We start from the raw sequence: 15,898 nt of genomic DNA, 5'->3' as shown, positions 1-15,898 counted from the left end.
CTGGGAGTGAGAAAGGACTGAGAATTAGCATGGTCATTTAACTTTAAGCTTCAGAAGGGGCTAGATGAAGTCCCTGAGAGCTGTCTGAGGAGACTTTTGAAATCTGGAACCAGACAGCGAGTGAATCTTTCAGCAGGGTGAATAGTATGTAAGAATTTGGAAACCACAAGTGGCTGTATATGCAGACCTTGGGTATCTGGTTATTCCACTGCAGAGGGTTAGGCTGGAGTCCCCTGCAGGTTTCTTCTAGTTCAGAGGAGGTTATCCTAAATGGAAGTTTTCAGCCATGATGTTGTACATAGCTGAACTTATCTCTGATGTCAACCAGCATTAGCACATCATTTACCACTGGATCTCATTGTTTGGGCTTATTTACTTTGAGCTGACAAGTACATGTCAGGTTATTTCCATTATTTTAAAAGGCCCTTGAAGTTCCAATGGAAACCATGGATAATGACTGATAAGTAAGAGAAAGATCAGTGAGCCTGCCAAGATGTTGTAATACACAAGAACATCGCAGGAGTCTGAAATGACAGAGAAGAGAAGGGAAGGAAGGAAGTTATCAGGGAGCCAAAAGCATCTGGAGGGAGGAGATCAGACAGTCCAGAATGAATGGAGAGGAAAAACAGATTAATAGCAGGTTTTTACAAGATAATGCCATATTTACTGCTATTCAGTGATTGCAGAACCCACGCTGGCTGACAGCAGTGATGATCCCGAGTTCCAGGGCAATGCAGCAGACAGGACAGATATTTTTTAAGTGGTCATATGATCTTATTATTATGTTTTGAAAGTGCACCAACTTGTTTTAAGAAACTGTACGTCGCCAAAAATCTTTCCTAACAGTTGGTGACCGTAATTCTCAAACCCAGCTATAAAATGCCCTTGTTGTTGCTAAAGCTTGGCCTTTGATGTGTGCCTGGGGTTTTCTTGGCTGCAGCAGATGTATGTCATTGATGCATCAGCCTGTGTATCATCACTGCTGAACCACATTCAGTTTTTTGTTTGTTTGTTTGTTTGTTTGCTTGCTTGCTGGGGAGGTGATGAATTTATTAGCCAAAACTATTCCAGTGTAAATCGTACTTAACTGTAATTTTCCTATTCTTCTGCATCTGATTGTGGTAACTATAGAAGACTAGAAGTAGTTATGGGCCAGACTATCAAATCTGAAATGAACTAAACAAGTTGCTGTTCTGGAACTCTAGTTATTTGAAAGAACCAGTGTGTCTTTCTATCAAATTTTTTCTTTTTATATGTGTAATGAGTCATGAAGATGGGCTGTTCTGGTGTCTGCTCTTGGTGGTTATTGTCTAGAATACACACACTAATGTGTTCATTCAGTTATCCCCTGCTTTAGCTGCCTATGTATATGACAAGGGGAGTAGGCAAAGGAAAATTTGAGCAAAATAATTACTTTTCTATTAACAGAACCTTGGGGTTTGGAGGTTTTTTGGTTTTGTTTTTGAACCAGTATAATTAAACTTACACCAAGTGCTGCTGCTCTGCTTATGTCAGCCTCTGATATGCCCCATTTTTTAAAGCAGCCATGTTTCTGCTAATTTTGCAAACATTCTGCTTTGTTTGTTATCATGAATTATAATAGTGTTCTCAGTGTACTTTACAGTTTATAAAATACAGACTAAGACAATCCTTGTCCTTACTTTTATACTCAGAACTGTGTGATAGTTACTTGAGAGTATAAACATGTGTGCATATAAATAAATAGTTTCATTCTCCAGTATTTTATTGAAGATTTCAGCTACTTGATACTTAAATTTTAAAAAAATATATCAGTTAATGCTCTCCAGTTGATCTGAAAAATAAGCATAGCAGGTGGCAGAAGTAATTTAGAGATCAGTATTTTCTGGAAACTCGCTTGTCATTCTTCTGAAACCAGTTCATGATAAAACTAAAGGTTTTCACTGCTGAGTGCCATGGTCATGGTGATTTGGGATACGCTTCCAACATGGCATCATCATCCAGCCTCCTCTAACGGAGGAGAAGGAGCACAGACAAATCCCTGCCAGCAGAGCAAAGGGTCTCCCCCTGAAGGCTGAGCAGAATGCAGTTGCAGAACCAATGAAGAGTAGATTTCAACAGGATTTTTAAAATACCAGAAATCTGGCAGGCCTGATGAGGGTGGCATGTGAGTGCTGTCGTCACCCAGATCCCCGACTGGGCTTCCTAAATATGTGTAGCTGTACAAGCAAAAGCAATGCTTTATTTGCATCTGGCTGCTACATGAGCCCTTTCCTGCAATTAACTGCATTATTCGTATATTCACGTGTTTGTTTTGCCTTAATCTGCCGGCAGTAGCTGCATGTATGTGATATCTAGAGATCCTTCATGGGTATTTGTAAGATAATTTTTTCCCCAGGTGTTTTTAAGAAAGGTCAAAATAGAAAAAAAAATTGATGAGGGGAAGCTTAGCAGTGCCCATAGAAAAAGATAGCTGAAAGGCAGGGCTTAAGTGTACAAGATACTTTGTCAAGAAGAGATTAACAAGCGTTTTGGCTAACTATTTGATTTCCTGTGAAAGGGAGGAATCCCGAACAAAAAGAGGGTAGGCAAAACCGAATTGTTCTTAGAATTTAGAACATTGCTACTGAATGAAAATTACTCTGCATACCGGGCTAGAAGTCTGCTGGATAACCTTTTGGTAACACTTCTACCTATTCAGCTCATCCCCACATAATGTGATCATATAGATATGTTCCTTGCATAATCTTTTGTTAGAAAAGGCAGTGTTGCATTATCACTCTGTTGAAAGCAAGACCAAATAAACAGATACACCTGGAAGAACATCCCCATGTTCAGGAGCTGCAGAGATTTTGCACAACCTGAATTTTTAGTTTGTCGATTTTGAGCTTTCACTCACATGTGTGAGTTGTTGTGCATCATTGGCTACTTGTGCATGCAGGTGTTTAAATGTGTCACTCATGAGGGAGGTGAGGTTGTGTGTGTGGAAACTCTGTCTCTTACTCATGCAAGTGATTGAATCTGTCATCTCTACACACAGGTGGTGATGCACAGTACTCCCCCCAACCCGAAAGCCCTAGCCATCCATGTCATGACCCATAGACATACCAAACTCTTTCTGCCTCTTAAAGAGGGAGTGTTTAGACAAGCTGCCAGAAGGAAATGAGGAAGGATTAAAGGGGAAGTTTAACTCAGTATTCCTTCTCTCCAGTGCTGGTTTGGGTTTTTTTTTCCCATGTCTTCTGTTAATATTTTTAGTGCACTGAAAACTCTTTTGCACAAAGGCGTACTTTTTGCGCCTTTATTTAGCTCCTGCAGATACAAGTTGTGCAGCAACATTTCTGATAATAGTGTTTGATGTGGTTGCGATGGGCTGAGCATAAAGGTAAGGCAGTGTTTATAGGCAAGACAAGGCAATGTTTATAGGTAAAGGTAATATCTTTTCTAAGACCAATCCGTATAGTTGGAAGAAGTAGACAGGCTTTCAAGCACAAAAGCTGCAAGGCACAGAAGAAGCTTTTCTTCTTTTTTGCAACTAAACTAGTTGATCTAGTGGGAAGAAAGTATCGGTAATACTGAAAGAGAAGTTTTTCAATGGGAATATAGGCTTAAGGGTGTATTGGAAGAAAAAGATGTGTTGCTGATGGGGAGGGTAAGACCAGAAATGTAGTGCAAAGTACAAAGAAGCAAACCAAAGGGGGAAATTGGCAGAGAAAATGTAAAATGCTTATCTCATGCAATAATTTCTGGAAGGCTCATTTGAAGAACATACTGTAGCTGTAAAAATTTCTGATAGGTTCCTACAAAGAGGCCACTTTGTTTACCACAATGTAGAGTGCAATTGCTTCGGTGTGGATTGAAACATAGAATGCAGAGTAGGAAAAGAAGTGAAGAGTCCTTCATCAGGTTATTTTGTGGGAGGAAATAGACTCTGAGGATCCAGCCTAGGATTTTATCATCTGTTAGCTTTCCACGCTTCAACGATGTAACAGAAAAAGAAGGAAAAAACGGAAATGGTGAGGCCAGAAGGTAATTCGTGCTTACAGGCAATCAGGTTGTTAAGATCATGTATTACCCTAACGCTTTAAAGATACTTAGTCAGCCCAGGAGAAGGAGATTGAAGCAGATGTGCTAGTTTCACTAAGTATGGCACTCATCACACTTAACAGCCTTTTGCTTAAAAACCACTAGTGCCTGTTTAACCCATGATGTCAATTGTGGAAGTTATGACATACTCAGTTTGTGACTTTTTAGCTTATTCTTCATAATTTTCTTCCTGAACATGCAGCATAAACAACATAGAGAGAAGCCTTACTTTCAGATATCATAGATACCATAGCATGGATAATATCTTGCTCTTTCAATCCATAGTGTTCATCTTGTCTCACAGTGTCCTACAGTTTTGAAACCTGCAAACACTTGTCATTCAGTTCATCAATGAGGTCAGATGTTCTTTGTACCACTGGATACGTGCAGTGATGATTTCTTGTACTTTTACAAATGCCTTTCATGCCAGGTACACACTGCCAGCCCTCGACTGTGTCTTTTGGTAGCAATGGGATTGGGATAAAGACATTTTATTTTGGCTACCAAGGCACAGCTGAATCTTCAGAACGTATCTAAGACCAATTATAGTTAATATCAGGAGATTGCTTTTGGCACATTACTTACTTTTAGATCCTTACATCACTGCCAAAACTGAGGTATGCAGTTTCTGGAGTCTTTGGAAAGATATGACTGTGCAGAAAGGAAGAGAAATGAGCCAAGTTCTTATGTCCCATTTGCCTCACACACACCCCCGCCCCAACACATCTTTGCAGAATGACAGCTGCATTACATCCTCAGAAACACTTGAGTTGACCTGATAAACACCAAAGGGAAGGCAAAGTTATATTTGTACTTCTCTGGGACTTTCCCAGCATTGATTACTGGTTCTGTCATCCCTCTGGCACTTCTGAGCAATGGTAGTCCCCTTGCTGCTGCCAGACTCTCTGTAAACAGTTGTTCAAACACTTTGTTTGAGCGTTGCCTCATAAGAAGGAGTCCCAATGCTCAATGTTTGAGTGCCCTCAGCTTCTACTGGAGAACTCAGCATCACCTACTAGGGGCACTTAGTAATTTTCTGGACTTGGACCAACATCTTCTCGTGTCTTTTTGCTAAATGTGTTGATCAGAAAGAAGGCAAAGAGTTTGTCATGCTGCTGTTCTTCTCATAAGGCAAATGTTATTGTGGGAGCTGCACTGTAGGCCTTGAGAGGTCCAGCACTCCCTTGAAATAAATAGGGAGACTCTATATGTTGGACAGAATCTGGCCTTTTCAAGCCTGCTTTTCTGTTTAATTATGAAAAGCCTAATATTATCATGATGACATAATTTCACACCTCTCTTGAAATATTTGTCTTTACATGTGTTACGCAGTTTCGCCATTGTTTTATCCCAGCAGTGTTTGGTAGATGTCAGGTTGGTCTGGGCTGAGAAAATAGGAGGAAACAATGAGACATTGTCAGTTATTCATTTGGAGATGGACTTGGATGGTTAAAGAGAGAAAGAACCCAAAACAATATATGAAGTCGCACAGCTGGCATGCCAAAAGTTACAAAGTGATGTTATCGTGTGGTATCTTGATTGGAGTTGACAATGTTGCATGGCATTCCAGCTTCCTGCATCGCAAAACTGTCAACATAGTAATAACCAGGAAACCAGAAACCTGTTAGCAGCCAAAAGTCCGGTTGTTTTTGTCCTAGAGTTAGGGTAAATAATAGCAGGCTATGCTTGTATGTGGGAAGGCGCTCTCTGAGTTGTTTAGGTAGGAGGAAGACTGTGGGCACTTGAAATTCTAGGCATGTAGTGCTGTGTCTTGAAAGGGAGGGGCTGGGTTTCTTTTGTGTAGGTATTTTTTTATTGCATGCTCAGCAGCAAGCTTTGCTGAAACTTTTGACACAAATGCAGATACATCTGGCATCAAAGTTTGGATGGAAGCAGTATCGCTTGTTGCACAAATCCGTGTGTGGCCATGATTCACACCAGGTTAGCTCTGCATGCCCCCAGGCTACCCGTATGGACGATAACTTTTTTTCTGTTTAATGTATGACTAGTACCTGCAGTCAGAGGGAAGGCCGGAAGCATGAATAAGGCAATACCATACAGATTAGTTATGGGTGAGCAATATAATATCTTCAGTATACAGACTACATTGTACAGGCTTTACCTTAGCATCTGATATTATGCTCTAACCAGTGTAAGTATTACTGAAGAAGGTAAAATAGCCTCTTTTGGTGTTCCAGTTACTATGATCTCTTGACCACTTGTGTTGCAGGACAAATTTTCAAGGCAGTCTTTCTGTGTGATTTCTCTTAGGAAAGAATATGCGATGGTATGTTTTGCTTGGGAGCATGAGCTGATTTCATTAGGGTGTTTTTATATCACCTTCCTCTCCCCACACACCCTAAGAAAATTCTTTCTGAAAACGTGCCTGAATGTACATCTGCTGCATAGAGGTTTAAGCCGTAATAGTTTCTTCTGCTATTTTATAATGTTGGTGGTCCATTTTAATAAAAAACAGTAAACGTTAACCTGTAGGCAATCATATTTGTTGTTTCTTGCAGGTTCTAAAATCTAAAGAATTATCATCACCAGGACAGCGCTACATCGACAGCAAAGTAGTTAAAACAAGAGCTGAAGGAGAATGGTTGTCTTTTGATGTCACTGAGGCTGTACATGAGTGGCTCCATCACAGAGGTGACAAGAAGTGCTCTTTGCCTTCAAACCTGCCCCAACTGCTCCTCCATTAACTCAGCAGTATTTCAGGGTCATTCCATGTGTAAAAACCAACTCTGCTTACTTTTATGTTTTACAGACAGGAACCTTGGATTTAAGATAAGCTTACATTGTCCATGCTGCACCTTCGTGCCTTCCAATAATTATATCATCCCAAATAAAAGTGAGGAGCTTGAAGCAAGATTTGCAGGTAATGAAAGAAAAAAAACTTTTAAAAATGTTGTGTTACTTATTAATTGACGAGGGAAACAAAGAGCCATTACTGCCTCTCTAAATGGTATTCAGCTGATTGAAAACTTGCTCGTTTGAGAATCTTGATTCTCAGCTGGTAGGAAATGGTATTGAAGGCACAAGGGTAAAACTGTATCAGCTGAACTACTCTAAAACCAGATGGCATGAATAAGCCATCTCATTCCACGTGTGCAGCTTCAATGTCCGTAAGTGTCTGTGTTACAGTTCGCAGCGTGCACACCAGATGTACATACAATTTTGGATGTAGGGAAGGCTGTTGCACAGTAGGCCATGCACTGTTGCATAGTCATGAGAAAACTTGCTGAATATTTTCAGAATAAACCCTTTGACTGCTGTCCATCCTAGCACTGTAATGGTTCAGGCTTAGCAGAGAAGGCTACTGCTGGGAAGTAGAATTAGGATGTAAGCTGCTTGCAGTAGATGTATGTGTGAGCATAGTGTGTTTTATAAGTGTTAAACAATACTTGTTGTGGCAAATTTCTAAAGTATAGGTAAGGCAACAGTTGGCTGCTTTGCTTACAGAAGCACTTTCCTTTGTCCTCAGTGTGTATAGAGGGTCTTTGTAAGTACCTGCACACGTACTTCCAGCTTTTCAGGCACACTAAATATGTCCAGCTACTCTGGTGGGTTTTTTTTTCTTTTTTCTGGTCATATCAGTAATATTTTAAATTACTCTGAGCAATGGCATCAGCCGCTTTGGGAAGAGCTGAACAATAGGTGACAGACTTGTCCTACAGTGTTTTACTGCCAGTGTGTTGTGGGTTGAAGAAACAGCAATGGTTTGCCTGTTTATGTGCTGCTACTTCCAGCAGTGGAAGTCTGATTCTCAGGTGAAGTCAACAGAACTACAGTAGTTAACATTGATTATCTCTATATATCTACATTGACATGTAGAATTGATTGTAACATATTTGTATATTAGTTACACAAAGTATTTTTTATGCTGACAGCTTGGTAAAAACTTAAAGATCGGATTGAGAGGGCATTAAAGATAAACAACAGTGTGTAGTTAGGGTTATGGATATATGAACTTCTTATGGACAGCAGACAAGGTGATGCAGAGTAAATGTATCAAGGTCACGTAAGCTGCCTTGTGTTTTTAAGCCATTAAATTTTCAGTTTCAAAAAGGGAAATATTATTTAATTGACTGTGCTATAGTTATCATCCACAAGTACATACAAAACTATGGCTATATTAGAACCAACCCAAATTCTGTTTATACAGTTCTCATTTATTAAAGTACATCATGATTTGGTTCATTTGTTTTCCAAGGATTTGGCTATATTCCTTGTCAAGTATTAAGTTTTTCTAACCATTGTTTCACTGCATTGGAATTTTTTCTCTAAGTAAATACATGTACTGTACATATGATTAAAGCCATTGTGTGTATTTAAAAAATTGTTAGTATGATATTTGGTTGCTGTAATTGCAAACATTACGAAAAGAAAAGTGTATCTTTTTCTCTTTAGATAGTATTATCTGGTTCAAGTATTATCTGGTTAATTTTCAAAAGCATCTTGGCAACAGGCATAACATGAGCTGTTTGGACTCCTAGGAAAGGCTAATACCTTGAGTCTTTTGCCTATGCTATTGCCACGATAAGAAGCTAGTAAGGCAGTTACTGTTTCAAGAGAAAATACAAAATGTGAGGTCATTGATTGCCGCTTCAAGAAGTATTTTGATCAATGTCCTTGCCATGCCCATGCAAAAGAAGGGGCTAGAATAAATGACTTTCTGGGAAAAATTAAAAGACTTAAATAAACTGGCAATGGGAGACAGAGAATTTACAAGCATTAGAAAGAGGTAAATGTGATAGAGAAAACAAATGGGGTAGGTGAAAGCAGTGGGAAATACAGGTGAAGTATCTAGAGCAGCTTTAATGGTGTTACAAGGTTTTTAAAGGTACATAGCTGTTAAAAGATGGGAATACAGCCCTAAGTGTAGTGACAAAAGCATCACTGCTTGGGGCATTTGAAACTAAGCAATGCAGATGCAGCGGCTGAAGTAATCTTCTCTGTTACTCGTTTCAACAGTTCTGGTAAATGTACTGAAATGCCATTAAATGGCTGTGAATGTGGGAGGGCTGATATAATAGATAACATGAGAACTGTGAATATCTTAGGGATCTTGGGTTGAAATTTGCCCTCACTTCCCCAGTAAACGTGCTCAGCTGACACCAATTTTTTTAAAGAGATGGTTTATTTAATTTGTGAAGAAAAAGCAACACAATGTTTATCACCAAAATGTATTTTTTGAAGGTATTGATGACTACACATATTCCAGTGGTGATGTGAAAGCTTTAAAGTCCAATAGGAAAAAATACAGTGGGAAGACCCCACATCTTCTGCTAATGTTATTACCCTCCTACAGACTTGAGTCGCAACAGCCCAGTCGGCGGAAGAAGCGTGCTCTAGATGCTGCCTATTGTTTTAGGTAACTATGCATCCATATTCAGTATACTTACATAGTAGTACCAGCCTGTGAGGTGTAATGCAGTTGCTTATCACGCTTCTTTAGGTTGACATTTATACAGAGCACGGACCCTCATTTGCAGACCCACGGGGTCTGTGTGCAGCAGCTATCTGCCCAATAGTCTCCAGTCTCGCAGAGACGGTGGCAGATGAGGAAGGTTGTGGCCTTAGAAAGCAGAAGCTGAGTTCTATCTGGGATGACTCCCAGACCCATCATCCCATAATTGCAGCCAAATTATCACCTCCACTGTGCTCACCTACACAGAGAGGCCACTCAGTAGGACCTGGAGAAAAATACTTAATAGTCCTCCAGGGAAACCATTAGCTTTGTCTGTATAAGCAAGTCCTGCCATGTCTAAGCATCTGATTTCAGCTACAGCATAAGCTACTCTTGATGTGATTTGGTTGTGAATTTTTGGGACTTGGACTTGCCTGCCTGTAAAACATCATTCAGGGAGCAAGCAACTAGATTATTTTTATTCCCTGTGTTGTCTTTGTTATGACCGATGTGTTTGTCTGTATTTTATTTCCCAGGAACGTGCAGGACAATTGCTGTCTGCGTCCTCTTTATATTGACTTCAAGAGGGATCTTGGGTGGAAATGGATTCATGAACCTAAAGGGTATCATGCTAATTTCTGTGCAGGAGCCTGCCCATATTTATGGAGCTCAGATACTCAGCACAGCAGAGTAAGTAATGATTTTGCTAATTTTCAGCTTCTATTTTATAACTGCGGGGTAAAATATGTTTCTGGGACTGACATCAGCACGAATGCCCAAAGCTTGTATTTATTATCTCAATAACTAACAATGGTGAAATGTGGCCCTATAGAGGGACTCGCACGTGGCCTCAAGCTGGTGTTGAAGCAGTAAGAATGTATTGGCCCAGAGATTTTTCTTTTAATGTGTTCATCAATATGACATACAGATAGATTGAATGTTTTTTATGAGTATGAGCTTGGTGTGGCTTTGGGAGGCTGCCTGGGAAGGGACCTTTCATTACAGAGCACATGTGGAAGATGGCACAATTAGTTTGGTCAGCAAAGACACTGAGGGAGGCACTAACAGAGTAACAAAAGGGCTGAGTTGTACCACCTGATTATCACCTACTTTTATGACCTGCCATTTTTTATTTTTTGTTGTTAACTGATATGCTACCATCCTGAATTTCATGAAAATAATACTTCAAAAGATGTATTCATTCTCGTACTTTGAAAATTTATATGCGAAGGAGCAACGTTGTGTCTGGGATGCCAAAGGACTGATAGTTGTCTGAGATGGGACTTTTTATTTTAGGGATTAGATGTACTATTTTAGCCAACTGCCTTAGGATGAGTAGTATTCTGCTGTGAAGTGCTTGTTCCTCTCAACTGTCAATAAGGATGTCTAGACAGTAAACGCAAGAAGTGGACATTTGCATCGCAGTTGTCATAAAGTAAGAATTTCACCCTCAGGTCCATACTAAGAATGATGTCTCCCCTTTTTCAAGTCTCCCTTAAAATACCAGATCAGTGTTAGCCAGCAGACAGAACTTTTAGTGTCCAAGGGGCAGCTTGCTTTCCCTTTGGTCTGTAAAGCCATGACAGTGTGTTCTTCCTGAACTCACAGACCCAGGTAGAGGTATCTTTAGTAGCTGTCAGCAGCTGTGTCATGGTACTATTAGCAATGTCAGCAGGCAGAGGTATAAATAAGGTAAGTATGTTTCCATGCTGGTGTGGAGTAGTAGTGTACACGTTTTGGAGCAGCACTTGTTTTTAAAGGAAAAAGGAAGAATAACTGTCATGGTCACAAATATGTGGTTTGGATAGTTGCCCAAGGAGTCAGAAGTTGCTCAATAAAGTAGTTAGTGTTGCTGTCCTGAACAGATCTTCTGTCTCTCTAAGCTGCAAATGTTGTGTTGAAGTTCTAGGAAAAGGTCACTTGGTGTTTGGCTAACACATTAATGGCATCCTCAGAAATACCTATGCATCATCAGCGGGTAACCCTACATACTTCCCTTGCAGAGAACCATGCATATGAATCCAACGTGACATAAAGCACCAGCGCTGCCAACTTCACCGTAGCTGTTTCTCAACAGGAGTAGCTACAGCTTGAGTCCTGGTGCTTGCAGGGTGACATTAATGGACTTGGTGAGATGTAGCCAGAGAGGAAAAGCAGAGGAGTGCTTATGCTCTGAAGGGCTCTCTTCCTTTGGTGCACTTGTAAAGCCAAAATCCTGTAACAGCAAATGGCAATCTGAAGACACAGATAAAAACCTTTCGTTTCTTCTTTGCATACCGGTACAGTGTGCATGTTGATTCAAAGGGCTATGCTTTCAAGGCAGGCTCCAGGCGTGTACCTATTTTGAGGTTTAAGACTGTACGGATAAAACCTTAGGAAACTCGGGCAGGTTGTGACACCAGATTGAACTGGAGAGGCATGAAAAATACTAAAATCCAGGAATCTTCCTACTGCTTTCAGTGGGCTTGCTCTCAGGTGCTGTGGGAGGAAGCGATGCAGAAAGGAATTTACACTGCAGTGGCAGGAAGGCAGAGGTAGCTGTCTTAATCTCTCGTTTTTCCTTTCTCCTTCTAGGTACTCAGCTTGTATAACACCATAAATCCAGAAGCTTCTGCCTCTCCGTGCTGCGTGTCCCAGGATTTGGAACCCCTCACTATCCTCTACTACATTGGCAAAACACCCAAAATCGAACAGCTGTCCAACATGATCGTAAAGTCTTGCAAGTGCAGCTAAAGGATACCCCTGAAACAGCATGACGTGTGTGTATTAAAAAAAAAAACCAAGGAAAAAAAGAAAGAGAGAGCGAGAAGGAAAGAAAGAAAAATGAAAATCCAGGTTCATCAGTGTTAAAAGAAAAAAAAAAAGAAGAAAAAAAGCGGTACTAGTCTGAACTGTTTGAAAGTTTGCTTTGTTTTTTTTTTTAAACTGGCATCTGAAGCAAAACATTGAAGGCCTTTATCCTACATTTCACCTACACATAGTGTGAGATAGACAAGAAGCAAAGTTAAAGAAAAAAAAAAAAACCTTTTAAAAAATAAACACTGGAAGAAATTTGTTAGTGTTACTATGTGAAAGGAAAAAAACAGGAAAATCCCATGAAGTGGAGTTGCTGTATCTGTCCCGTGCCTTACTTGATCTCTCTGTATTGTTACGCAATAGGCATCCTACCCATTCCTCTTAGTTGTAGAGTTAACAGTGCATTATTTATTTGTGTGTAAAAACTATCAAATGAACATTTCCATATCGCCATTGGAAAAAAAGAAAACCAGCCAATGTGGACAAAGTGGAGACCAAATAAGCTGCCAGAAATACATATAAAGCCTAAAGGAATACAAGCTCAAAAGAATCAGAAAAGTAATGGTTAGTTTAGTTTGATTAAAATAGAAATCAGTTATTACATTATTGAGAAACTCTGCCTTTAAAATACCTTATTTTTCATGCCAGCTGCCTAGAGAGGCTTCTTGTAAGGTCTCAAACCCTTGTTTTAAGTACTGAATAATTTACTAATAAAGGACACTCTGTTTCAGTCTCAAAGACAAGTCTATAAGATTTTTTTTTTTTTTTTTTTTACTGTAAATGATTTAAAATGTCAGTTTAGTAAACCAGTGAAATATTTAACATGTACTGGTCTAATCTTCAGACCTTAATATGTTGCTGTATAGCTATGCTATGGGATTTTTTTGTTCTTTTGGTATATGTAACCATACCTAGAGTATTACAATAGGTGGGTAGTAAAAGCCAGCTTAATTGGAAACATATCTGTAGATCTCTATTTGTAAACTATTAAAAAATTAAGTACTTTATGTGTAATGTGTAAATTTTCACCATATTTTTGTACTCTGTAATACTGTCAGCTCTCATGAGTTTGAATTTGAATTTGGGGCTCTTTTTGATCACTCAGAATCATGTGTTTCCCTCTAGCTGGCCAGTATGAGTAGAGTCCCTATATTTTTGACTTGCACTACAAATACATGTTTTATAATAATTGCTATACATGTGCTTTGTATATTGTTCATCATTATGACATAAGCTACCTGACTCCATTTGTTTTTCTGTTTTATAAAAAGGATGGATTAAAGCGATCTCTCCCCCCCACCCCCCCTTCCTCCTCAGTTGTCCCCGTTTGTAACACTCGAATCGCGATGCGGTTCGGATTCCTAGACCTTTTTATTTCCTTTCGGCTATAGACATTCAAACAGATGGGCAGGGAGCAAGGTGTTGCAAGAAGAGATATCGCAGCCTGGCTGAGGCGAGGCAAACCCTTGCAGAGAATGACATTCACCACTGTGCAGAAGGCTGGTAGGAAGCGCCTGCTGCGGCAATGCCCCGAACGGGACGTGAGCGGCATCGGTTTGCGGTCAGAGGCCGTGCGTCGGCCTGCCAAGCAGCAGGGTCTTGCCCCTGCCGTTAGTCCGCGGGACCGATCCTGCTCCTACTGCAGGTAACAGAGGTTTGCCTTTAACTTCTGCAGTGGCACGGCAGGCCCCTTTAGGCTATCGGTGTGTGTGTAAGGATATGCAGGATCAGACCCGTGATTTTTGTGAGTTCGCCAAATTTTTTTCAATTGAGTTCACGTTAAAGCTTCTTTTAAAAAAAGAAAAGGAAAAAGCAACGTGGGGTTCCTAGGATTTTGTTGTTGTTAGACATGTTTAAATATTATAGGGGGAGTAAAAAAAGAAATTCCACGTCACATACTTCATTTAAAAAAAGCCCCAACCTAAATTAGCAAAAAAAAAAATCATGAAGAAAGCGCATTCAGTTCTTTTCACATAATGAATGGTTTTGCACAGCAAAGCTGGAAAACTACGTTAGAAACATACTGCTTGGACAAGAAGGACATTTTCTGTCATTGACCTGAGTGCTGTCGGGAGGACGCTCCTGAGCTTGATGTTGTCAGCTCCAGTTTTAAGAAGTGCAATTTCTTTGGCTTCAGCAGAACACTGATACAAAACTGAAGTACCGCAGCGGCTTGCACACGCAGCTCCTCGGGACTTCGGTAGAGCCTGTGCTTATTACCTAGGTGGAAATGTAGCCCCACAGATGATCTAATCCCGCCCGTTGACTCAGCGCAGAGGAGGAGGTATGTTAGACTTCTGATTTATTTAGTGAGTTGAGATGAACAAGTGAAAAATCTGTCCTGCTAACACTTGCTTGAGCCAGACTTACTCCAGTGAGAAGATGCACTGAACTCAGTGAAACTCCTCAGGGTAGTAAATACTCTGGATTTTGCTGTATACGGCAGCAAAATTAGTTTTATCAGGTTCAGTATGAGAACTGTATTTTTGTTGGACAGGAAAGGAGACGAGGATGAACACATTTTACAAAACTTAAATACGTTTCTGCAATTCTCTGCTATGGGAATGCAGCTCAAAGCTGGTTTTGAAGCTTTGAAAAAGTGGAATAGGAGATGGCAATAGTTGTCCAACTATACTCACTATGCGCTGGACGCAGCTGAAAATTTCGGTTTGGGTTTGGAGTTTTTCTCTAAATTTAAGTATAGAACCTTATTTCTGTAAGACATTACCCCAAGAGCGAATACTTTTTTTTTTTTTACTTTTTTTTTTTCCTCAAAATGCACTGATAGTATTTGAAATACTCTGTTATAAAGCTCCTACAATTTTTTTTGTTTGTTTATTAGGCATGTATTTCCCTTTAATTACCAAGGATGTTAGGCCTGATCCTAGAATGTGCAGAACTCATGGGTGAAATTCCCCTCTACAGAGTGGGGTAATGTGAGTCCTAAGCACCGCTCAGGTCTGATGTAAATCCCCCTCAAATGATGTTTAGATGGGTCTGCAGCAGCTCAAGGACTTTGTGCCAGAGGCCTTATCACGACGAGGTAATTGCCACTGTCTGAGCAAAGTCCCTGAGAACTGGTGGGAAATGTTCAGCACCTTGAAAGATCGGACCCAAGGGGCTGACTGGGGCTGAGGGGGAATCTTAGCACTTAGCTGGGTGGGGTAGGACAGCATTTTTTATGTGTTTAGCATCAATACAATTGTATGGTTGGCATGGTTTAAAGGAGAAAAAAAAAAAGGAACTTAAAGGACAGCTGTGTTGTACTCTGGTGATCGATTACTCTGTATTTTAACACATTGTATGTCTGTTTTTGTGGTGCTCTAGTGGTAAATAAATTATTTCAACTATATGCTGGTGTTGCTTTCATACGGCAGTGTTCTGGCGTAGCTCAGCTCTGGCTCAGCTTAATCCTTGCAAAGCCTGATTAGGCGTGTGATTTTAGCGTGTGTGACCTTGATGCAGTCCGGCACAGGCTGAGGTGAAGAGCAACCATCCAGGGTGAGCGTGAATCACGTCTGCTCTCAGGATTGCTTTCCCCTCAGCCACTGCAGTATACGTCTTGCTCTGTAGACAAGAAGTGGCTTCTGGTTGACTGCTCTGAGCAGCAGCGTGGTCCCATGT

General features: G+C 40.3%; 1 protein-coding gene across 1 annotated transcript in view; it reads left to right on the top strand.

Annotated features, from left to right (window-relative positions):
- TGFB2 (transforming growth factor beta 2) overlaps window positions 1-15,626 on the top strand; it is a 65,399-nt gene extending 49,773 nt beyond the window's left edge. Inside the window, exons 3-7 of the mRNA XM_030035802.2 lie at window positions 6,585-6,717; window positions 6,836-6,946; window positions 9,268-9,442; window positions 10,015-10,168; window positions 12,053-15,626. Of these exons, the coding sequence (XP_029891662.1) occupies window positions 6,585-6,717; window positions 6,836-6,946; window positions 9,268-9,442; window positions 10,015-10,168; window positions 12,053-12,211 (732 nt within the window). The 3' untranslated portion in view covers window positions 12,212-15,626. The remainder of the gene's footprint in view (window positions 1-6,584; window positions 6,718-6,835; window positions 6,947-9,267; window positions 9,443-10,014; window positions 10,169-12,052) is intronic.
- Window positions 15,627-15,898: the final 272 nt, after the last annotated feature.

The sequence above is a fragment of the Aquila chrysaetos genome, chromosome 13 (assembly GCF_900496995.4).
Source record: "Aquila chrysaetos chrysaetos chromosome 13, bAquChr1.4, whole genome shotgun sequence".
NCBI lineage: Eukaryota > Metazoa > Chordata > Aves > Accipitriformes > Accipitridae > Aquila > Aquila chrysaetos.
The sequence above is the reverse complement of the archived record's forward strand: the minus strand, read 5'-3'. Positions and strand labels throughout refer to the sequence as shown.